Below are 26,481 nucleotides of genomic sequence, written 5' to 3' on the forward strand. Positions count from 1 at the left end.
CTCCATAGCTCAGCTATGTAGTATATATACAGTCACAATGATATTAAATTGAATACTCAATAAACTGAAAATACAGTGATACTGAGGTGGGTGCAGGGGACAAGTCCATGTTTATGAAGAATGGGAAGGGTGTGTGTGGAAGGGAAGATATTCTCAATATTCATTATTAGATAATATCTAAAAGTGAAAAATGAAAAAGTAGTAATAGAAGCATACTATTTCCAGGTATGAATGAGAATACTAGAAGAATTAACTTAAAGAATTAAAACTGATTGCCTTTGGCCCTTGGCTGGTGTGGCTCAGCTAGTTGGGCATCATCGAGTAGACCAAAATGTTGTCCGTTTGATTCCTGGTCAGGGCACATGCCCTGGTGTGGACTTGATCCCCTGTAGGGGGCATGCAGGAGGCAGCCTATCAATGTTTTATTCACACCAATGTTTCTCTCTCCCTTTCCCTTCCTCTCACTCTAAAAATCAATTTAAAATCTTTAAATTATATCCTACCTAATAATAGACAAATATGCAAATTGACCATACCTTCGCTATGCCCACGATTGGCCAGGAGGCGTGGGGGGTCGGGACTCGGGGTGGCCGGAGTGGCTGATTGGGCCGGCGGGACGCTGAGCTCGCATCGCCAGCGGCGGCTCGAGCTCAGCATCTGCGCCATGGCTGTGCTGCGGCACTAAGGGGCCTCTGGGGCAGCGAGCTCACATCCCACCGTGGACCATCAAAAGCGGGGTAGCTGGGTGCCTGTCGGCTCCGGCACCAGGCCTTTCAGAAGCTTTCGCCGCACCGGAGGCTTCTGAAAGGCCTGGTGCACCAGTGGACAGGCACCCAGCTCCCCCGTGATCGAAAACGAAAGCGTGTAGGGGACCCTACACGTGCATGATTCAATCATGCACTGGGCCTCTAGTAAATAAATAAATGTCTTTTTTAAAAAGTGATTGCCTTTGAATGGAGATATGGCAGCATTCTTTTTCACAAACTTTGTAGAACTATTTGATTCTATTCTGTGCATAAGTAACAATTTTTAAAAAATTAAAACCAGACTTAAACCAAAAAAGTCATTTGTATGTAATGCCAAAAAGAAAGCAATTTATAAAGCAGTACATTTCTATGAGGCTTGCGGCCTCCGGAGACTAACACATATTGAATAGCCACATACTTCCAGGGACAGCAACTAAGCTCTTTCAGTGGATGTTCCTTGTGGGTGTCATTTTGGAAAACATTTGACCCCAACTGTCAGCCTTCTTCTGCATTTGGCAGGATGTCCCCTGGCTCTCTGTGTCACTGTAACAGGTAAGTAACTAAGAAAAAAAGCTATCCTTCTGTCTGTGGACACTTGTTTATAATGGCATTTGGGGTCCTGGGGCTAGGCGGACAGATGCTCTTCCGGAAGGTTAATGAGATAAAGGTTCCTCCAGCTGGCCCTTGAACAGAGATTGCACCTGAGAAGCAGATAAGCAGATTACTCCAGAAACAGACACTGCTTCATGTTCTTCATAAATCCGCACCCTCGTGAAGGTAAACCAAGAAGGTTATCCTCACTCAACTTGCATCAACATTTAATTCTTTTCCCTATTTCTGTCCTTTTCTTTTTTAATGAGATTTGGGGCCCTTCCATGATTGTTACCATATTTACCAATGCACAGAAGTAAGAATGTATTTGGAAACCAGAAGGGCTATTTTTGTTATTTGGATTTTTCTCCAAGTTCAAGGAAACAAAGGTATGTTGTTTAAATTTGTTTATTTTTAAATTGCTTACCTGTAAAATCTATTTACAGAAGTAAACATTCAAAACCAACAAGTTTACCACTGTATCTCAGAGGGCTAGTATATGATAGGCCCTAAGTAAATATTGATTGATTGATTAAATGATTGTCCAAAATGGTTTTTACTTTATTAAATATTTGCTACATAATCCTAAATTGCAATTTAAACTAACAAAATAGGAGAGATGAATGCATCCAACTCCTTAAAATTGACAAATAAAATCTAAAAAATATAATTACTGTTTTTTTCATTTATGATCAGACAAAAAGTGTATTTCCTACCTTCTCATAACTCATGTTGCTTTCCCTTAGAAAATAGAAAATGTGCTTTAGCTTCAGAGTTTATGATTACAACCAACTCAGAATCTTGGTAGTTTTTGAAGTTTTATGTATATAAAAACTAGGTACTGAATGTTCTTATGGAAAATCTTCAAATGAATCTAAAATTAAAGCAAACTACAAAACAGGCATATTTTAAAAAACAATGTATTTTTTAAAACTTGAAGAAAGCTTCACTTTTTTTTAAAAGAATCAGCCTGATTTTTAAAACATGATATTTTTAAGACATTTGTAATCAATAATTTTCAATTCTTCTTTAAGGATGACATAGTTTCAGACAATTAACATATTAGTTGAACCATTGATTTAAAAATGTCCATAGAAAAGTACAAATTTATAAGTCACAAAATAACTGATTCTGTCAGTTATTTTACATGTAATTTTTAGTGGTTGCATTTGTAGGGAGAAAAAAATTTCTGGAAAATGTTATATAAAAATTCCCTTTATATTTTGCTACATAAATGATAGTGGGGGAAGCAAAAGTTTACTTACCTCCCCTTTCAACTGTCAATTGCATATAAATGTTTAATTTAGCAAAAATATTTTAATTAAAAACAAATGGTGGTATTTCAGTGTATTCTGAAGTTAATATGCTAAGCAAGTCAATTTGTCTGTTTCACAAACTTGACCAGGCAAATCAGCTTTGGTTTTTTGTTTGTTTGTTTACTTAATTATGTTAACTAATTTCACTATTTTTTTCTATTTTTATATTACATATCACCCCTTACAAAGAACTGCAAATTGCATAATTATATGTAGAAAGTTTAATAACATAAGCCCACCAAAAAACTATAATTTGTTGTATACCTATTTCTATGAAACAAAGTATTATAACTATAAAATAAAAAACCCTCACATGTTACTTGTTTGGGGCTTTTGATGCTGTAAGAATCTCAAATCTGAATTTCTGTTAATCTTCAATTAGTGAGGTCTACATTAATTATAGTTTATTTACTTCAGCCAGACTGGTTTCCCATTTGTGACTAATTACCCATCATGAATGTATTTACATAGAAAATGGTTTTAGGAGAGAGAAGATTTCAATTTAATACAACTAGCTTGCCTTGCATAACAATTGCATGTTAAAATTCAAGAATTTGGGGTTTTTTAATATAAATTATTTTAAAAATAAAAAAATGTGAAAAATTACCCTTAGTGCTTTCATCCAAACACAGCATATGCCAGCACCTTCATATGGTTCCTCAGTCTATGTATGCTTACTTAATTTTTCATGATTGCAGTTCTGTTGCACACAATTTTATACCAGGCTTTTTTGTACTTCTAGTACATGATAGGAATCTCCCGCATTGCTATCTAGTTTTGACAATAATCATGTTATAGGTAGTATAATGTTTCTTTCAGTTAATACTCAACAAAAGAGAAATCCTTGTTTCTAATTGTTTTGTTGTCATGAATATTATTCTGGTGAACATTTTGGTGCATAAGCCTCTGTCAGTATTTAAGATAGCATAAATTCACTAAGTTAAAATTACTGGGTCAAAGCAATATAAACAGTTTTATGGTATTTGATTCATATTGTCAAATTACTTCTCAAAAGGTTTCCTATGCCCTTAGGGGATTCCTCCCCCCCCACCACCCACCCACCCACCCATCCTCCCCATTTGATTCCCAGGGTGCTTACATGTACCCAATACAGAATACTAAGGGATTCAATCCTTGTTTCAAAGGGTTTTCTTTAAGCTTTCTCGATTCTGAATGTAGTTTTTCTACTGGTACATAAAAATGAAATGGTTTTGATTTTAAAACATTCATTAAATAAAACTGTTTAGTGCAACAAAGATAGTTGCGTAGTTTCAAAGAACAATTACTTCATGGAGATACCAAGGTTCCTCTCTTCGGTAACCGTAGTGGGGATATCAGTCACACTGGGTGTGTACAGCACTGCTTTATCCTCTTACCTTTCCATTTCGAATAAATAATTTCATCTAATCACTTGTGACATTCTGATGTGTGGGATAAAGGGCAGAGAGAAAAACCACCCTTAGCAAGCCCTAAAATGGAAATGGTGTTTATCACAGTAAGTGCCTTTTGCATTACATTTGGTTATACTAAATGAAACCTTTAACTAAGTTATTATTAGTTCACCAAGGTAGGTAATTATTTTAGTAGCTGTGAAATGTCAGGAAATTTGCATTTGAAGCCACTCCATTTCTTGCTAATACTACTGGGATATATTCTCTTTTCATAAAATTTCCTCTAAGGTATTTCCCTCATTGTGGCTCCATTAGAAGAGAACAGGGGTTCATTTGTATATCTGAGATAGCTGCCTAGTGACAGTCACACTAACTTGCAGCTCCTATATATGTTTTTAATCTCTGTTACAGTCTCAAGACAGTGTAATTTGAAAGGTTCAAGGCAGGTTATTTTTGTTCAGTTATATCTGAGAAGGTGTCCTTAAAATCAAAGCTGTGTAAATTAAAAACACTTTGCATCCAATTTGTGGCACACTTCAAACCATTTATTAGATTATATACTTACTTTAAAAATAAAGAAGCAATTGCTGCTTTGTGGCCCCTCTATGCTTTTTTCACTGATCACACTAAAGGACTATTATACGTGTGAGTTAATTAAGAAGCAATGACATGACCTACTGCTCTCTTGGCCATTTCTGTCAATCGTGAGCATGCAGCCACCTCAAATATCAACTATATTTGCATGCTAACTGAAAGATGAAACAGAGTGCTGGAGACCATGGGATACCAGGACATAGGCTTTATTGGCGATCACCCTGCCGGCCGCCTTCCAGCGGGGGAAAGGGAAGAGAGAGAGAGAGAGAGAGAGAGAGAGCGAGCTTGCCGGGGTGAGAGTGCCTTTTAAGGGGAGGAAAAGAGGGGACGGGGCTTAGGGCACTCAGCCCACGCTGATTGGTGGTTTCATGTAAGGTACATGGTTAGGGGCCTAGGGATTTAGGAATTGGGGGCTTAGGGTATATGGCAGGTTCTGATTGGTGGTTCAATGTACAGTCCATATAAGGTGTTCAGGAATGTCCGGCTGCAGGTGGAGTTTACGTCATACTCCGTCCATCAGTTGGGGGAAGGGAGGATCTATCACTAACCCTCTCTGGAAACTCAGATCCTGTATACCTGTAGTGCCTCAATCATGTTCACAGATTTTTATGTTGTTTTAAAATAATCTCAGGCAACAAAGTTTCTTTTTCACAATAGTATCTAGGTTTATATTATAGTTCAGTATGTATATGGTAGTGACCATAATAATAAGCCAGTCAGAGAAAGACAAGTATCACATGATCTCGCTCATATATGGAATCTAATGAACAAAATAAACTGACGAACAAAATAGATTCAGAGACATAGAAACATGGAACAGACTGTCAAATCTCAGAGGGAAGGCTGGGGTGGGTGGGTGAGTGGGAAGAGATTAACCAAAGAACTTCTATGCATATTAGTGGCCCAGTGCACAAAATTCTTGCACTTGGGGGGGGGTGTCCCCCAGCCTGGCCTGTGCCCTGTCATAGTGCAGGAGCCCCGCGATCCATCACCCCAAAGAGATAGGCCTCCGCAAGCCTCATGTCCCTGGGCCCAGCGCCGGGGGCGGAAATGTGAGCTTCACGTCCTTGGGGCTAGCGCCGGGGGTGGGGACACAAGCCTCATGCAAGTCCCCGACACTGCACATCCCTGCCCACCTGCGCCTGCTGCGCACCCAGCCTCCTGCACACGCAGCCTCCTGCTGATCGGTCATTACGCATGAGGGCATCACGACCATTTGCATATTACATCTTTATTATATAGATGTACAGTCAGTCATTTTTTGAGGAAACATTGTCTTTCTGTGTGCCTTTGTAAAGTCATCTTAATTCCTTCCAACTTGGTTTTCTTCATTCTACCATCTCTAGTCCCCTCGTCCACCTCAGCCAACATCTATTTTCATTATTGCTGTCCCAGGAAAAGGGTTAAAAGAAACTAAACCAAATGAAATTTTGTGGAGAAAAGTCAAGACCTCAAAATTAATGAAAATTTCCACTTCAGAAATACTTTAACTTCATATAGAAAATAACATATGTAGGGCTAATTTGTCTGTCTTAAGGTTCCTGCTGAATTTATGACAAACAAAAGTTACACTTAATTAAGCCCTACTATAAAACCCAAGGGCACTATTACTAACCCACTGTAGTTAATTCAGACCTGATCATAATACTTTGCAGATAGCAATCATATTGATACTTTTCTTATAAAAGCTCAAGCATATTTTAATTAATCTCACTTTCTAAGATTTTGCTGGTTCACTGACCCAGCTCATGTCTAGTCAGGAACCTAAGGCAGAGAATCATTTGAGGTGAGAAGGTTAGAACCAAAACTGAGATTCAAGCTGTATCTAGTCCTATCCAATATCCACTTAGTCAATTAATTAGGCCAATATCATATGGTGAGTGCAATTAACATGGTTTTTACTATCAACTCAAAAGCCAACAACATTCCTCTGCTAACAACACTAGATGATCGCTGATTCTGGACCATTTCTAACATTTATACGCATGACTGGTCTCAGGATATTTGCCCATATTATTCAGCTCTACCATAAAAAATGGAAGCACCAAATTTAGGAGTTCTATTACTCATTAAGAAAGAAGTATGACACTTGAAACTCATCAAAGAAGTGGAGTCGTTTATTCAGTGTGTCACTTTAAATGCCCATCTTTAAAGTCTAAGTTTAGTAACAAGTGGCTTATTTAAGATTGCGTTCTGTATCTAAAGGAAGTACCTAGCCTGATGGATGTGATCTGACATAGTGGGAAAGCCTCTTCTGAACCAAAAATACCTTCCTATCAAACACTGAAATTTTATCTCCAAGTTGGCAATATTTTCAGACTCGAGATATACAACTCTGAAACACCCCTTTCTAATAATTTCTCTTCCTTCCTTCCAGAGGATCTGATTGTATTCTTATCAAGACACACCAGTCCCTCAGCCTCTTCTAGTTTCTCCAGTTCTTCAGCCCACCCAAATATCAGTGTCCTACACATTAATCCCAGCTTCTAGGGTCCTCTCCTGAGCCTTATTCAACAGTCTTCTTGTTACTACAATAGAAACTTGGCCCTTAACTTTCTGCCCCCTTTGCTTGGTTATTCCGCTCTGGGTAAACTTAGTCTTCACTTTTTTCACTCCCATTCCTGAGCTGCCAAGGGGTATTAGAGAATCTCAAATAAACAGAGTGCTTCCATGAAAAAAAATTCATGTCTATAAGCTTAATCAAGCCCTCCAAGTCATTCCACAGTGATACTCATCTCTGATGCCCTGACTTAGTCTCCCAGTCTGATTTCCAAACCTTCCCTCTCTCCTCAAGTCTGCAGCCCGATTCTCCCTCATTCACATAACAGTACAGTTAAGAGTAAAAACTTTAAGGTTTGCATAGGACTGCATTCAACACAGAACACAGCTGCACAGAACAGTTCTGTCACTTATGTGGCCTTGGCAAATTGCTCAGTCTCATATCTATCTCCTCTTGTGGTTTCTCATCTATAAAATGGGAATAATAATAGCAGTGTCTGCCCCATAGAGCAGTAAGGAAGATAAGTGAACTAATATTTGTGAAGCTCTTAATGAGGTATCTTCCACACAAATGCTCAATAAACACTAGCTCCTAAGATGACTATGATGACTACCACCATTACTATTACCACTGCCTCCTACATACTGAGAAGATTGAAGGCATGTGACTTAATTTGACATCTCTTCTTTCCACTTCAAAGTTTTTCTGAATCTTTATCCAAACACTTCTCATTCTTTCTTGTTTCAGAGAGAATAAAAAGATTTCATATTTTTGCTACTGTTGTTGCTACCTATGACTTTAACTCCTTTTACAGCCAATCCCCCCCAAGACCTTCCTCTGCCAGTCTCCTTTTCCATTGACTTACTTTTCCCAGCCTAAAGACTTCATGGAACATTTCTCCACACTGGTGCAAACTACCACTGCTGGAGCTCCTGCAATAAAGATTCTGATTTAATGTGTCCGGGATGGGATCATTATTAAAGCCATCCAGGTGATTCTACTATGCGGGCAGGCTTGAGAAGCATGATCTATTGCTCTTCTGTAAAGATATGATATATGGGTCATTATATGATGTGCCAACAGGGGATTTGTTTTAATCTCTCTTTTTTACTAAATTATATCATAAATCTATTTCTAGTCTGAAGGGAGGGGTCTCATTATTTAATAGGGCTCATAGAATGATTTGTGTAATCATTCTCTTCATTATATTGTCTCATTTTTAAAAATAATTTTACATAAAACAGCATAGATAGGTTACAGGAATATGTATTTTGAAAAAGCTACACAGAATGCTCTGATGCACACTGTTAAAAATCAAATGCTTAATGAGGACAGGGACCACCTCTAACATATTCTCCATAATATCATCAGCACCTCCTTCTGGCCCAAACCACCCTGCTTCTTGCATTCTGTCTCATTTCATGCTGTCAGCTTTTAGCTCTGAAGTCAGGATGTGGCTATTATCTAAAACATCTTCCTCCTCTTCATATCTAATTTGTTACCAAATCCTATCAAATGGTGTGCTGATTAATATTTAGCAACCATTGCTCCCTGGAGTAAAAATCCTAACCACACTGTTTGCCAATATCCACAATGCAAATAACTAGTCCTGCCATAGCCGATTTCAAGCTGCCAACATGACACCATCTAGCGTGCACAATCAGCTCTCAGGAGCTGGCGCCAATGTGGACCTGTTTCAGCACAACTGCACTGTCAAATTTAGGACACAAACGTATCCTTAGCTGAGCTTCATCTTTTCATCCCCGCTTCCTGGGGTCCTATTATAACAGCCTTCTTTCAGGTTCTGGCCTCTGGCTTCTCCATTTCCTAAACCTGTGAGAATAGTCAGTCAGTGGCAAATCCTGTCAATACTATCTCATAAATATCTTTGTATTTCTCTAGCTTTAACTAATTTTGTTATCCACTCTACACCATATTCCCCCTCTTGAAAAAAAAAAAAAAGAAAATGAAAGAAAAGAACTTCCAAAGCTTCCTGATGCCTTTGGAATAAAGTCCAATAATTTCATTTGAAGGTTCTTACTGGTATAAATCTGGCCGCTACCATCTCTTCCAGCCTTACTGCTTGAGTCTCTGCCATGGGATACTCATTGCTTTCTATAAATCTTACTTGGGAAATATACATCAAGAGTGTACAAAACATACCTGTGGTATTTATAAAACAACAATAACATGCTCACTTCCCAGATAAATAATAAAACATCAATAGTATCTTAAAAGCTCCCATCTGCTCTGCCAGGATCTCTTTCCCTTTGCTCCGTGCCAGCAGTAGCCACTGTCATGAACGTGATATTAACCAGGTCCTTGTTTGCCATTAGCATCTCCACCTACAGATGTATTCTTTAAATAATGTATTTCTATTTTCTTTGTGATATCTATATAAACAATACCATGCTGTGTGTGTCCTCTTATGACTTAGTTCTTTGGCTCAGCATTATGTTTTAAGATTCATCCACATTGTTGCATATAGCAGACCCTGAGACATAAGCTTACCTGGTACTCTTCATTAGGGAGTGCATTTTCAGGGAACCAGAAGGAAAAGAAAATGAGGAGTGAGGCAGTGAACAAGTGAGAACCAACGTAAAGATGCCTTACCTACTGGTCACCACTTTGTATCAAGTGTAACCAATTGCCGGTCTACAGGACTACAGGACCTCCAGACAGCCCATGAAGGCGAGAACCTGGGGGTAAATGGTGAAGAATTTACAAGAGATCTCTTCAAAGGTTTGCCTCGCAGGACAGTAACTTTCCTATACTTCCAGTGTACTCGGCTATGGACAGCAGGTGGGGCCTGATGCTTCTCACATCTCTGCAGCCACAGAAAATACTGGGGCGAGAGAAAACAAGTACCATGACAAAGCCACGAGGCAAGGAGCTGTGGGCCTATGCCTCCTGTAGCAGGTCAGAGCATATGAAGAGCTAGTCTAAAAGAGGTGAGGCTCAGAGGGCCTAGTACAGATACACAACCACTTGGTCATTCTTCTGTTCATGGACTTCACCCTTGTATGTGTACCCTGGTGCTCACACCAGGCAGGAGTTTCTCCAACATCTAGGTCGCCTCTCTCTCTCTCTCTCTCTCTCTCTCTCTCTCTCTCTCTCTCTGTCTCTGTCTCTCTCTCTCTTTCTCTATTATATAGGAGAGAAACAGTGTGTCATAAGGTTTACATGTTTCCAACTTTACAATATGTTATCAAACTGTTTTCCTCCGAGTTTTTGCCATTTCGAGTGAGAGTTCCTTTTGTTCCAAATTCTCATCCACACTTGGTATTGCCTGACTTTATTTATATGTTTATTTATTTACATATTTATTCACTTATTTATTCATTTTGCCAGTTTGCAGGGGGTATATAATCGTATCTCATTGTGGTTTTAATTTGTATTTTCTGATTAATAATGAAGTTGAATATCTTTTCATATATTTTGGGTCCTTTTTGTTTCCTTAGCTAAGAAATGCTTAAACAAGTATCTTGCCCCTTTTGCATTGTGATGTATGTCTTCTCTTATTGATTTAGAATAGTTCAATAAAAGTTAGGGATGTCAATTCTTTTGCAGTTCTTGCAAACCTTGCAAATATTGTCTCCAACTTTGTAGCTTATCGTTGTCTCCCAATGGTCACCTCTGATGAACATTCTTAATTTTAATGTAGTTGAATTTAGCCTTTAACCTCATGTTTTGTGGGATTTTTTTTTGTCTTACTATAAAAATCCTTTCCTATTTCAAGACATGAAAATATATTGTCTTATAACAGTTATATAGTTTGCCTTTCATATTTAAGCCATTAGTATTTACTGTGTGTGTACGTGTGTGTGGAGTAGGAAAACAATTTTTTAATGTGGATTACCAATTGTCTTAGCACCATTCATTGGATAGTTTCTCCTTTTGTCTCTGCTCTGTGATACTCCTTTTGTCATGAGCATGGGTTTGTCCACTTGGTTGTCCCTGAGCCAATGCTATATTACTTTAATTATTATAGATTTATAATAATCGTGATATCTTGCACCCATGTTTCCCTGGCTCTGTTCTCTTTCTGAGAAGCATCTAAGCTATTCTTGACCCTCCACTCTTCCATAATACATTCTAAGATTAGTTCACCAAGTTCCACAAAACACCTTATTGAGGTTGGCTTAGTATTGTGTTGAATCTATAGATCAATTTGGGGAGAATTGATACCTTTATAATGTTGTCTTTCTACCTAAGAACATGGAATATCTTTCTTTTCATTAGTATCTTAACAATAAAGCTGCATAATTAATTTAAAAGGGCTTCCACATCTTGGACTTGACTCTAGCTCCGTTGTATTAATTGTGATCCTGTAAATGGGCATTCTTATTACCTTTTCTATATAGAAAAGTAATTTATTTAAATCCCATACCTTTGCTGAACAATCTTAATTGCGTCCTTAACTTGATACTGATCTTGAAGGGAATGCTTTTCTAATTCACCATTAAGTATGATGCTTGTTTTAGATCTGGGTTTGTTTCACTTTTTGTAAATACCCTATGTCATTTTTTAAAGTTATTCTCTCTTCCTAAGAGTTTTAATCATGAATAAATATAAAAATGTATTGGATAGTTCTATAACTATTGAGATTGCCAAATGGTTTTTCCATTTTAATTCATCAATGTGATAAATTACCTTAATTAATTTTCAAATATTAAACCAACCCTATATTCCTGACATAAATCCATTTTGGTCATGACCTTTTTCACACACTGCTGGATTTCATTTGCTAACATCTTATTTCAAATTGCTTAATTCAAATTCCTAAGTGAGATTGAAGCATGATATTTTTTCTCATAGTTTCCTTGTCAGGTTTTGTAAGATTTCATATAAAAATGGAATTCATTTTTCCCATAATGTTTGATAGAACTCTATGGTGAGGCTAGAGAGTTATATTTATGGAAAGACATTTGACTACTAACTGAAAATTTTAAAGGATATAAAAATAATTAGGTTTTCTATCTTTTCTATTAGTTTTTGTTAAGTTATATATTTCTAGAATTTATTCATATAAATGTCATATAAAATTTTACATTTATTAACAAAATATTATTTATGACATCCTCTTGTTGTGTTTTTCGTATCTGCAGAAAGTATAATGATATCCTCCTTTTTCAGTCCTGATAGTAGTTAGTTGTGTCTTCTCTTTCTTACTTGACCAAGCTTGTTTTTTGTTTTTAGTATTTTCAAAGGAAAAAAAGGTTGGCCTTTGTATTTCCTTTTCTTCTCTCTTATATTATTATTTTCTCTTTTATATTTTATTAATCTGTACTCTTATCTTTATTTTTCTTGTATTTTTAATTTATTTTTTTCTTTTGCTAACCTCTTGAGATAGATGCTTAGCTCATTAATATTTAACTTTTTCTTTTTCTAATATAGTCTGTTTAATAGGGTAAAATTTATCTTTCACATACTGATTTAGCTATATCCCACAAGTTTTATGCAGTATTTCTATCATTTGATAAAAGTATTTCTAATATCAAGCATTTCTTCATTGGTTAATGAGTTAATTTAAGGTTTGATTACTTTTTAATTTGCAAACATATGGGTATTTTCCAGTTGGTTTTTAAAACTGATTTTGAGCTTGTTTTCCTGTTAGTCTGAGAATATAATGTATCTGTATTATAATCCAGGATATAGATTTATGCATGTTCTCCCTATGCTTGCAAATATATTTTATACTTAATATGAACATATATTTTTATTTTAAAATGTTTTAAATATATTCATTAAGTCAAGTTTAATTATATTTTCAAACTTATATATCTTCATTAATTTCCATATTCTTGCTCTATCAATTACCAAGAAAGATTTCTTAAAATCTAACTTCTGTCATTGGTGATTTTACTTTCTTTATTGTTCTGTCAACTTTTATTTTAAATATTTGAGGTTTATTATTAAGTACATAAAATTTTAATTTGTCACATCTTTCTGGCAACTTTTAACTTTTATTATGATGATGTAACTGTCTTCATGTTTGTAATCCTTTCTGCTAAATAAGGAGTTTCACCCACTGGTGTGCTGGCTGGCCCATACTAACTTACAGGACTCAATTGCATACATTTCTTCCAACTCAGTGTTCGATAACATCACATTAATGGCTTAAAATCAGCCATGGAGGAGTATTAACAAGTGGAAATTGGCAAATGCTGCAAAACAGGCTCTCTCATCCATCTTCAAGAGTTGGTTATTAAACATTTAATAGCAGCACTTTGACTTTATATTGATACTATATAGTTATACCAACTTCCCTTTGATTAGTGTTTTTATTTGCATATTATAACTTTTTCCAGCCTTTTAATGTCACCTTCTATATATCTTTTCATTTAGATGTGTCCATCAGAACAGTATACAGTGGGTTTTTCTTTTAATGCAGTCTGACCATCTTTGTCTTTTAACAGTAGCACTTTGTTCATTTGTTTTTAATGTGCCCCAAACATTGCACAGGACATACTTATACTAAAAGAAGTATTAGTTGTTGATCAGAAATTCAAATTTAACTGGGGGTTCTATACTTTATTTGCTAAAGCAGGCAATCCTATTTTTCTCTTATTTGCAAATTTCACAATAAATAACAAGGTACCAGATCATACTAACAGCTACTAATGTGCAAGACCTTCCACAAAACTCTAGACATCTATTTTCTCATTAATCTTTAAAAAGAAACAAAATTATATAACATGCAAACATTAGTGAAAAACTACGGTGTCAGAATTATTATTATACTCTTTTTAGGTTAGAAATGTAAAGCATATGGAGATTTGCCCAAGTTCAGAAAGTGGCTTAGAAGGCTCAGGTACTCAAAATGAAGTTTTTCTTCTCTACTTGAACTGTGATAGGTCCTTATGCATCTGAAGGTTCAGCAGGTAGAGGTTTGCAGCTGTTCCTGTTTAGTCTGCTCTCCTTAAGTAGTTAAAATATCATTGTTTTGTGGCTATATTGCACCAATGCTATATATATAATTCTCTTTACTCAGAACTCCCAAAATATTCCAGGATCAGGTTTACATGAGAGCTACAAAGTAGTGTATTGCATGGTTTATAATGTTAGAACCATGGGCAAAAGAAAATATTCAAAAAGTAAAGATGCTGAGCTAAATTACACCTGCTTGGGATAGGAGTATTTCCGATATGGTAAGAATTTAACAAGATAAATATGCTCCAAATATATAGCACTCCTAGGAATTACAGGGAGAGATACCCCATGTTCCAGCACCCCGGCACAGCTGGAACCAGAGGCAAGTGGCACATATCATTCATGTCTCCCATAAGCAAATCCTCATTCCTGTTCCCTGATATTTCCTTAGCTCACCCCTGCCTCTGAAGTTAGCTTCTTTCTGAGTTTGGGGAAATTTTTTTATAGGCTCTTGGAAGGTCTCTGAATTCCTGCTACTTGTTTCCCCACACATTTCCAAACAGATCATGGACTGAATCTGCCTCCGGCTGTGAGTGACCTGGTACTGTTCCAGCATAACCCTTTGGTTTTCATATCATCCCACTATTGTGTCAAGCCAAGCCATAAAAATGCTCTGAAAACGATAATATCCCATACATTTGTGAGGTACAATTACAACTCATAATCCACATACCTCTGACTTACTTGTAAAATTCCATTCTGAATCTCTTCCCCATCACTTATGTATTTATTTAAGCTCCACATTTTGAAATCTATGGAGATGGTGCCAAAACAAAAACAAACAAAAAAACCCACACATGTTGGGTTAAAAATTGAGAAGCAGAAGCAATGAAAAGGGTTAGCAGAATTTAAGTCAATGTAAGGATGAAATGATGAAAAGTGGCTAAATGGGGTTGGTCCTACATGTATACAGAGGCGGTAGCTGCCCCATCAGGGTGATCTGCAGGGTGCTAAAATGTCCAGCTGCTGGAGGAAGCACTGGTTTCTCTTTGTCAACTCCTGAAAATGAGCCTTCGCTAAGCTGGCCAGCAACTTGAACATAATTGTTCTCACTCTGTTTCACATCCTGTCTTCTTCAACCTGACCTCAGCACTAAACCAACTCCGCTCACCATTTTTTTCCAAAGCAATATGCTTTACAGTTAATCACAGCTTATAGAAATACCCTGCTCCTCTAACTTTCCAGACTAGCGTATTTAGAGGAGAAAGGATTTTGCTGATCTTGTGTATGTATTCATGTGAAAAGCATTTACAATCCTTAACACTTTAAACTTTCTGCTATAATTCTCAAGCAAATTTAGCACTCCATGAAGAAGCACCAGTGTTGATCCGGTGGTTCCTCACAGCCTTGGACACAACACCACATACCTGGAGGGCCCTTGAGAGTCAATATTCCTATGGCTATGGAATTGCAGGAGGAACAGCGCCTCTGGAACTGGCATTTGGCTCTGAGTGGACTTCAGCCAAGAGGCTGCATTATGACCTTGGATGAGACCTTCAAGCCACCCCATGACAAGTACCTCCGTTGTGTTTCTATTATTTCCCAGGACAGAGAGAGGCCATTCATCTTTGAGAACACTCCCCCCTACTCCCCTTCTCCGTATGCCCTCCTCTCTCTGCCCCACAAACAGGATGGAAGTCAGCACCCATTTCTGTTCTGGGTCCAGGTAAAAATGATGCCCTCCTGACCTCCTGCCTCTCCATGCCTTGACACTTACCAGTCATGGAGAGCTCACCACTCCACCCTCTCAGAGGGCCACTCCCTCGGGACACAGAGGAGACAACCTCCTTTCACTTTTCTACTTCTCCCTTGAACTTCAGTGTTGTTCCTACCCACTCACCAAGCTGCATATGCCATCAGCAAAATTTCTCAGCAACTCGTATTTAAATTTGATTCTTCCTTTTTTTTCCTTTTCTTTTTCTTTCTTTCTTTCTTTTTTTTTTTTTTTTTTTTTTAGTGCAGTGAGGTAGAAGAGGGACTTAATACATATGTATAGAGAATAGAAAATAGGAGTTAGCAACTTTTATTTCTTGTAATGGTTTTCTAAGGTTTTAACCCTTTCCTTTCTGATATATCAAGTTTAATGGCTAAATCTGATTTTTTCAATGAGAAAGAAGATAATGCAACTGCTCTAATCTGTGAGAGAAGGGAACACCAATTTTCACCCTCATTGGGGAGGGGTGTTGCTGAACAGATACCATTTTGGGGGGTGAGGAAAGTGGCAATGGCACCCAAGTTTCCAAAGCTTCAGAGAGGGCTGTGTGCAGCCCTCTTCCTTACATTGACTTAAATCCCCCTGGCATCATTGCTCATCAGTCTGACGATTGTGAGAGAGTATTCTCTTCATATGTCATTAAAGAAAACCACTGGGAGTCTCCTTCATTTCTATAATCCTCTTTTCTATCACTTACTCCAGCACACTTCACAGGGTGGACACTGTGGAGGTTTATTGGGCACTGTATATAGGAAGAGAGATGGGAAAACAAGGTATGGAAGCGCCTATGTTTGTGCAGAAAACGATGGGCTTGAAATCCATAGAATGTTCTGGAACAGCATTACACCAGGCATTCAGTATCTCTGCAGGATTTTTGAGGCATGTTCAGATATGTTCAGCATGACACCCATTTAGTTGCCCTTGCTCTGTGAGAACATTTTTCTGTGATTGAGCATTTCTACTAATGTGGGGGCGGACCAGATACAACAGATCACAAACAAGCTGAGCATTTGCATACAGGCCACAAGCCCTCGCTGTTTTTTGGTAAGGTGGGGAAGTTTATGCAGGATTCAATTATTATTTTTTAAAACTTTCATTCATTAATTAGGCCCTGAAATGTTATCCATATTCTCTCTACAGAGTTGTGTTTTCCAAATGGAGATTTTTGTCTTGTAGGAATTCCAGTAACCTTTGTCTCTACTGTTAATTTGTTCATTAAGCCATTACAGCCTTTTCCCTTGGGGGAAAAATAATGGGTTTGCTAAGTACTTATACCAGTGGCCTTTGCTTTCATAACAGTGCTTCTGGGAAAGCCCCGTTCTCGGTTTCCTGTTGTCTGTAATTGTCACTTTATGTATACAATAATCCTATATTGTAAGCCTGCAGAGGTCAATGGCTAGAAAACACTCCTCTGGAAGAAACAGTTTGGTCAGGAGTGGTCCAAAGAGTTTAGTAGGGATCCACCTTAATACCTAATCAAGAAAGAAACTAATTCATGGGCAAGGCTGAGCTTTGAAGTGGAAACTTTGTAAGCAGCCTATGACTGGAAGCTAACTTTGATGCAGAAAGGATGAAAATATATTCTTTAGTGGTATGGCAGGGAGATGGTGAGGCCTGTGAAGGCTTCCAGTCAACACCAAGGCCATGCGGCCGCCAGCCTAGAACCTGAAGTAGAAAACATACTTTTGAATGAAGGGCTAGCCTTCACTTTAGCTAGTAGACACCCTTAGGCAATGCTTTGGCAATCTAACTTTAAAACAATGAATGAAGGGTCAAGGCCCAGTCTTCTACACCTGCCACTCCACCCTTGGCCAGATTTAACTTGTTCTCAGAAAAAAGTAATGTTTGTATTTAGGTTTTTTGTTTGTTTGTTTTTTGTATGTATTTAATTGTTTAATCTAGCTGTTGTTTCATTAATTTCCCTTTTTATATATCTGGAAATTTCCAAACTTGTCATAGCTATACTGGGTTGCAGGATCTGGGTCATCTCCAGGATAGAGTGGCTAAAGAAATTTAATTTAAATCCTTAAATCTTCAGTGTCAACCACTTTCCTTAGCTTGCCGCAAGTTGACCTGCCGGTGGACATGTTGTCCTCTCCCTGCCCACCTAAATATTTTCCATCTGCGAGGCCTTTCATGAGAACCTCCTAGCCCAATGGGAGTCCATCCCACCATGCTAAATCTCAGCCCTTCCTCAAATGTCTTTTTTGCTGCAAAATCACCACCCTCACCACCAATTCCATCAATAACTGTCAATACTCAACATGTACAATTCCAATCTCAAAGTGATTAATGGAGTTACCGGTATTTTCCAACATCAAGTGTTCAATACATTATGTGTTAGATAGCGACACCTTCTGGTGAAACATCACATGAGAGAATGAAGGGATGAAATATTGGTAGCTCTTTGCCTGTGGTAGCAGAGGAATCCTCACACATATGGGAGCTTTTGTTTTTTTTTTTTGTTTTTTTTTTTAAGGAAAGAAGATAAAGACAGATCTTTCAAAAAGTTTTGCTGAGTAAATAGAAAAATTGTTCAGTAGCTGGAGGGGAAGTGGTATCAAGGGAGAATCAGTGGATAGAGCATTGGCCTATGGACTGAAAGGTCCTGGGTTCTTTTCAGGTCAAGGGCACATCCCTGGGTTGCTGGATTGATCCCTAGTGAGGTGTGTGCAGGAGGCAGTTGATCAATGAGTCTCTCTCATCATTGATGTTTCTATCTCCCTCTCCCTTCCTCTCTAAAATCAATTTTAAAAAATTAAATAGAAGGGAAAACTCCTCACGCAGTCACAGGAGGGAAAGCAGAGCATTTCAGCACGGATGCAGCCAGTGAGCAGATGCAGTGCTGGAAATTCATAAAGTTCTCTTCAAGCTCCTCTTGTTCTCAATAAAATGTGAAGCCAGGTCATCAGCTGAGAGTGAGAATTGGCAAGAAAGGCAGGAAATCTGAGAAAATTTCTGTGCAGTTCTCCAAGAGAGTTTGAAACTCAATGGACCAGGGAAATGTAGTGTAATATAATTTGAGGACCATAAATTTAAAGTGAGTCCTATTGGTTGTTTTTTCTCCAGCCTTGTTCAGCTACAAGGGTGCAGGTGTGGAGTAGGCAGAGGGTTGGATTTAACCATGCTTATGGTTTTGCCTATCAAGTACAATAATGGAGGGACCAGGAAGTGGAGGGCTTCTCATCCTAAAAGGCCAGGCAATATTAATATTTTCTCTCATTGATGCCCATGTTTTTAATTGGTTCCATTCATTATTTATTTGCTCTTGGACAGAGTGAAAGATTCTGGGAATGATGACTTGACTAAAATATACTTTATGCCTAAATCATCTCCTTTTTTCTGTTCTTTTGATTTTCTTTCACAAAGGAGTTTTTTGTCTTTTCACTTAGGATATTATCTTTAATAAGATGGCTGTGTCCAAAACCTCTGAAATTAGACACTATAGAAGGGAGTACAAATTTCAACAGGAGGTTGCAATAATATAGGCGAATAGACATATGAAGCTATTTTTCATGATCTAATGTTTTTTTTAAATGAATCTAATTTAAGTATTATAAAAGACCCATTACTATTTCCACAGGACTTTTTCATTAATTCACTTCGTGAATATGTATTGCATATCGGACGTGTATGAAACATTGTGCTAAGCAAGCACCAAGGTGGCTTAGGATAACGCAGGATTAAAATACTGAAGTATTTGTAGTCTAAACGTGGTGCTTGCAAATACAAAGATGTTTACAGCCTAAAGAGGTAAATTCCTGTGTTTATAACAAACTAGAGGCACTCAGGGGGGTCCCTCAGCCCGGCCTGCACCCTCTTACAGGGAGGCTCGCGGGGAGTGGGCCCAAGCCATCAGTCGGACATTCTTAGTGCTGCCACGGAGACCAGAGAGGCTGCCACCACTGCTGCTGCACTCCCAGCCATGCGCCTGGCTTCTGGCTGAGCAGCACTCCCCTGTGGGAGCACACTGACCACCAGGGGGCAGCTCCTGCATCGAGCATCTGCCCCCTAGTGCGTCATAGCGACTAGTTGTTCTGCCATTTGGTCGATTTGCATATTAGCCTTTTATTATATAGGATTACTGTGCAAGCACTACAACACAAGTTCCATGATATTTGTTCATCTAATTTACCACCAATACTATACTGGACCTGAAACATAGTAGGCACCTGGTGAATATGGTGGGCCCATAAATGTAATAGAGTTATGAGCCACACTAGAGGAACAGGAGGAAGCAATGCATGAACTCTGAACATAGGATCTGAGAAAGCTTAGTAGAGAAGGAGAGAAAGCTTAGAAGCTGGCCCTTAAAGGAAAAGTAGGAGTCCAACAAACAAAGAAGGAAGAGAAGGGCCCTTCAGTATGAAATAGCAGACGAGCTCAAGATGAGCCCTACAGCAAAGCACAGGAAGACTTCAGGACATACACAATCCGTCTGTGGACAGCAGTACTAAAGACCAGTGTATTAGAAAGGAACAGCGATGCCAGGAAGTGAGTGCATGGATAATCAGGTGAAGGAGTTCTTATGGAGCACTTACACTGTGCCCAACACTGCTTTAAGGCCTGCACATGCAGTAACTCATTTAGAATCACAGGAATCCTGTAGGAAGGGCACTACTATCCTCCATTTCACAGGTGAGGAAACTCAGGCACAGAGAGGCCAAGTGCTGCCAAGTTACACAGCTAGTAAGTCACAGAGTCAGTGCCCTATATAATAAAGAGGTAATATGCAAATTGACTATCACTCCAACACACAAGATAGCCGCCCCCATGTGGACAAAAGATGGCCACCACAAGATGGCCAGCAGGGGAAGGCAGTTGTGGGCAATCAGGCCAGCAGGGGAGGGCAGTTGGGAGGGACCAGGCCTGCAAGGGAGGGCAGTTAGGGGTGACTGGGATAGCAGAGGAGGGCAGTTAGGGGCAACCAGGCCTGCAGGGGAGGACAGTTAGGGGCAACCAGGCCTGCAGGGGAGGGCAGTTGGGGGTGACCAGGCAGGCAGGGGAGGGCAGGGGAGCAGTTAGGCATTGATCAGGCTGGCAGGGGAGTGGTTAGGGGGTGATCAGGCTGGCAGTCAGGTGAGTGGTTGGGAGCCAGCAGTCCTAAATTATGAGAGGGATGTCCGCCTGCCTGTTTAGGCCTGACCCCACCAGGATTGGGCCTAAACGGGCAGTTGGACATCCCTCAAGGGTTCCCAGATTAGGGAGGGTGCAGGCTGGGCTGAGGAACAACCCCACCCCCACCCCCACCCCGTGCATGAATTTCGTGCACCAGGCCTCTAGTTGTCACTATAAAAACATTGTGAATAGTTAAGTGATCTATGGTATGATTTGTGTTGCTACTGCACTTTTCTTTCACAAATAATGAACATATTTAAGTTAAATTTAGACAGTAACCACCATGAGTATTAGCTGTTCATCTTTATTTAGAAGTTCTGACTAGTCAAATGTATTAATTTCCATTTTTGTCTTTGTCTCCTTCAATAATATTACTATTCCCTAAAACTACTGGTTTAAGAATAGTTTTTCTGGTGATTAACCTACAATATAATATAGTACAATTGCATTTGTTTTTGTACAAATTTATGATCTATTTAATCAAAATTTTCCAATATACTTGAATTCTGTAAAAGGTACGGTTTTTTTTATTGTTTATTTTTTCTGAACTCGCTTTACCCCTCTTTTCTCTTTCTAACTTTGAACTTCATCTGGAGATAGTTGTTGATGGCAGCTAACTCATCATCATACAGGTTATATTTATGTTTTGTCATCATCTTAGAGAAATATTTCTTCCTCAAAAAATATTTCCAATCTTCTATTAAATATGCTCCCTTTTAATAGCAGGTCTTTCAACCACCAATTTATTCTCATTAAACTTTTACCTATTTTCCCCAAATACTTATATAAACTAAAATTTTAACTCATGAAAATACATCCAAAGAATCAGAATTCCATTCAATATCAAGGTTATAATTTATGCAGCACTGGAGGGCAGCATCTAATAGGATCTAATTGCTTTACCCACAAGTGCTTTCATTAGCTCCAGTAAATAACAGCTCTTTTTACCTCATTAAAATCTTCGACATTCCATATTGTAATTCTTTTTTAAAAATTTCTTTGTTTTATCTGAAATCCTTGGGAAAGACACAGAGTTTGTCATTGTGGCCTGTCCTATAAATATCCTTGGACCCAGGTAACCAGAAGTCCCTGTTCTCAGAGATCTTGCAATGACTTGGGTGGGGACACAGGCAAAATATTCTGATCCTTCTCAGGCAATAATATTATTACAAGGAGTCCCCTTTTTTGTTTTATATAATCTAGAGAAACACAGCAGGCTAAGGTAACTGATACTCATGTGATGCAAGAAGCCAGAGAAAGGTAGAGAATAGCCTAAAGTAGAGAACTGCCTAATACAGGGAAAACATAAGAACTGTTTATGGAAGTATCTGTAACTAAGTCTTTGCTCTACCAGAGGGCAGAAATAGGACTAATGTGTGGAAGCCACCGGAAGGTAACTTCCAGCTAAAAGGAAAGAATTGTCTAAACAGAGATAACATTCAAAAATGGAACAAGGTGCTTCCTAGAGGAAGGGGACAGCCATTTGTAGAGTATTAACCTGGGATTTCCTCCAGCAGGGAGACATGAAAAACTGGGTGCTTATATACGTTATTTTTCAAGCAAGGACACATTTGAGGATAAAAGTATAACAGCAGTAAACCAGGATAGCCCAAGCAAACTGAATCTCTGTCACACTAATTCACCCTTGTTGTTGACCACCAGCTGTGTGGGTATGTTCACACGTGGAAAATAGGGGGAAATTGGCCTCTTAGGGAAAAGGGAATGCGTCAGAACTCATGGGAATGCTAAGAAACATCTCACCCCTTTACATTCTCACCCTGATAGGATGAAATCAAAAGACCCAGATCTATGTGAGCAAGCCGTGCTATGAGCAAAGTGTTAAGATCCAGAGGGATCCAACCAGGGAAATTCCAGGACTGGGGCATTGTTCCCAGAGCCAGGGTGGAGTAAATACAAGTTATTCTGAGACATCTTCCAGAGCCTAACATTAAAAACAAACAAAACAAAAAAAGTAAGAACAGAGCCATCCCCAAAGGACTGAAGATTGTGGAGGTGAGAGCAGGGCTAGTCTAACAGTAGGACTCCCCGTATTGCAGGCAGGCACTGAAAGAAAAATGGAACAATGCAGGATCTATGGGGATCCAGGTTTCCCCATGATCTGTGTCTACCATGCCAGGTAGGCCTAGACTTATTCAATGAGGCACACTTTTTCTTAATGGTAATTGAAATATAATTACAAAAACTTTACTACAACTTACCACACTGTAGTTGATAACTGTTTGAAAAGGTTATTAAAAACTAGAGGCCCAGTGCATGAATTCATGCACGAGTGGGGTCCAGCCGGCCCGCCCCAATCAGGGTCAATCAGGGCTGGGCCAGCTGGGGAGGAGGGGACACGAGATCAGGCCCGTTGGCCAGCCGCAGTGCACATCGTAGCGACCGGTCATTCCGGTCGTTCTGGTTGGTCTGGTTACTTGGCTTTTATATATATAGATTAACATTCCTAAAGTAAAATTTCCATTTTACCAACCGCCATGGGCACTAACAACTGTAGACTCAGCTCCTGTGCCCCTTCATGCACTTTGGCCCGATGTTGAATGGGCACCTTCCACTTCACCACGCAGCCAAACTGACGCAGGGAAACCTGCTCCCAGTCCACAGCTAGAATGAGCCACTCGGGGTAATCTCAGTCCCCTGCCCTGTGTCCTCAGCTAAGCCAACCGCACTGCCATATTTCTTCACAACTGGTGCTGGTCCAGATATAAGGCATAAATCAGCCATACCTTAGAAAAGGCTATTTTTCAACATGAACAAGGGCAAGCATGTATAACTCAGTGGAGCCAGCCTATGGGGACAGTCACCACATGAGAGAGCTGAGCAAGGGGGAGGAGAGGATGGCAGAAAGGCAGAGCCAGGGCTTCATTTTCACCAGGCATCCCCTACCTTCTGCTTCCCTTTGTATGAAATAACTTCCTCATTGTTTAAGCCAGTTTGAAGTAGATGATCTCTACTCTTCTACTGAAAGTACCCTTACAGACCCACAAAACAGTGCTTCCCCAACTGGAGTCCCCTGGAGACTCAATTCCATGTTCCACTCAGAGGTTATGATGTGTTCGTATGGTGTGTAGCTGGGTGAGCAAATGAACCTCTAATCTCCCTTCCTCTCTGGAGATTCCGAAGAATTTCACTGCCCAAAACTGACCAAGCACTCTGAGACTCTTCACAGTGACAAAGATATGTGTTCCCACTAGGACTCTCACCAAAATGAAGGAGGAACTTTCATGCTTTGCAGCAGATGTGTGTTGCTCTCCAGCCACGCTGCTTGGGTTTCTGCCTGAAATGTACCACATTTCAAAAGATATTTGTTTGAGAGCCTTCTTTAGTAGAATGAGAATATAAATCTCTGTAAGTCACACGCTTCTGCTCCCAAGGAGCCATAGTGAGTGGTCCCAATTCAAGAATTCCTTTCTTAAATGGTGCAATGGATAAAAGGACAGAGATTGAGTGGGGGAGGAAGACTCGAGATTTGACTACACTGTTAACATGACCTAATACCTCTAACCCTCAGTACCTACTGTGTGGTAAACTGAGAAAAATTATTTCTGTTTCATCTATATAGTAGAGCTTTTTTGAGAATGGTATGAGGTAATACATATGAAAAATTCAAAATACTCACCGAATGTAAGCCTAGGGAGTTAAAAATGAAGTCTAGACACAGCAGAGCCAGCAAGAAAAAATGGCTTGGGGAGTTTGATCCTCTGCCAGCCTCCTCTCTTAGCCGGCCCCTTCACCTTTCCCCTCCCCACCCTGCATAAAATACAAGCTTGCTCTGTACATGCAGCTCTAAGACATGTCCTGGTCCTCCCTCACTCTCAACCAAATTGACACCCTCTGAGCCCCACACATAAGGAAATCGTGGGGCTGCCACTCATCACTAACCGGCAGGAAGGTTGTTTTGTTGCCTTCCCCCTCACCCCCAGGTTTTCAGAAGCACTCCACTTCGTCATCAAGAGTATACCCCCGGGTATCACAATGCTATATCACTTCCCACTTGAATTATAATGTCTATCAAAAGAGGCATCTCTCGGGAAGCTTGAGTGCTAAGTGGGGAGTGATTTTTAGAGAGATGTGTGGGAAATGGTTTCAATATTTGGCAGTTCCTAAAGGCAGGATGATTTGAGATGTTGGTGTCTTGTTTGTTTTTTTAAATACTTGATCAGCTCATACTACCCCCTTATTTCTGAAAGTGCCTTGTCATTGGAATAATACATTTGGCAGTTGCACCAAAGTAGAATTTTCATAAAGCAGAGGATTACAACTTTTTGTTTATGCCATTCATTTATCATGTTTCACATATATCGCATAAATGTATATATTCACTAGGAAATGTATATATTCACTAGGAAATCAACCTTTCTTTTACAGATCTCTCCATTAAAATGTACCATTCTGAAACTAAAGACATAGACAATGCCCCAAGAATCGAAACAGCTGAAAATCCTGCAAAAATGTATAAAGTGTCAACCATGAGACAAGTATTCGATTTGGCAAAGCATCTAACAAAAAGATCAGCATTTTTTCCAAGTGGGGTTAAAGTCTGTCCCCAGGAATCCATGAAACAGATTCTAGCCAGCCTTCAAGCTTATTATAGATTGAGAGGTAAGAAAAGAGATGAAACCTGTTTAGCCTTTTCTTCTTTCCATCACTTCCCTTTTATTCATCTAGGAGTCATATTCAGCCCAGAAGTTCCAGTCTCTCCTTTAGTCACAAGTTATAAAAATCTGCCAACTAATCAGAGAGTAATGAATAATAAACATTCAAAACAATGACACGTATCTGCTCTTAGGTTTTACGAGAGGCCCAGTGCATGAAAATTCATGCACTGGAGGGGGCGGGTCCCTCAGCCCAGCCTGCCCCCTCTCACAGTCCAGGAGCCCTCAGGGGTGGGAGGCGACCCAGCGATCAGGGGAAGGAAATGCCCCATCACACCTCTGCTGCTGCCACTGCCGGCAGCACAAGCCTCGGCCGGCCCTGGTTACCTGAGCCTCAGGCGGCCCTGGGCAGCTGGGCAGCCACCATCCGAGGCTTGCCTGTGCCTTGGGCCGGCCCTGGGCAGCCTACATCTGAGGCTTGCCTGCGCCTCAGGCGTCAGCTGGGCAGCTGCCATGAGAGCCTTGCCTGCGCCTTGGGCCAGCCCTGGGCGGCTGGGGGGCTGAGGGGACTGGGGGACTCTGGAGGCAGGTGCGCGGAGAAGCCAGGCCCTCCTGGGGGCAGGCCCTGCCTTGCCACGTGCCTGCTGCCCCAGCCTGGCTGAGGGGACTGGGTGCTGCCATCTTGTGGCTGTGGGTGCCGTCATCTTTAAGGATGGGGCAGTCAATTAACATATTCCCTCCTTATTGGCCATGGGCGCCACCATCTTGGAGGGCGGGACAGTCAATTAGCATATTCTCTCCTTATTGACTGTGGGTGCTGTCATCTTTGAGGGCATGGCAGTCAATTAGCATATTCCCTCCTTATTGGCTGTGGGTGCCGCCATCTTTTGCAATGGTGTGAGGGTCAATTAGCATATTCCTTCTTTATTAGATAGGATAATAATAATAATAATGTCCTGTGCAAT

The 26,481-nt window shown here is 39.7% G+C and overlaps 1 protein-coding gene across 1 annotated transcript in view; it reads left to right on the forward strand.

Moving 5' to 3' along the window:
* Positions 1-1,659: 1,659 nt before the first annotated feature.
* The window catches only part of IMPG1 (interphotoreceptor matrix proteoglycan 1), a gene marked incomplete at both ends in the record, with an annotated part of 113,594 nt that continues 88,772 nt past the window's right edge, over positions 1,660-26,481 (forward strand). The window contains 2 exons of the mRNA XM_079781617.1: positions 1,660-1,726; positions 25,290-25,523. Of these exons, the coding sequence (XP_079637743.1) occupies positions 1,660-1,726; positions 25,290-25,523 (301 nt within the window). The remainder of the gene's footprint in view (positions 1,727-25,289; positions 25,524-26,481) is intronic.

This window comes from Cnephaeus nilssonii, assembly GCF_951640355.1.
Source record: "Cnephaeus nilssonii genome assembly, chromosome: 9".
Lineage (NCBI taxonomy): Eukaryota > Metazoa > Chordata > Mammalia > Chiroptera > Vespertilionidae > Cnephaeus > Cnephaeus nilssonii.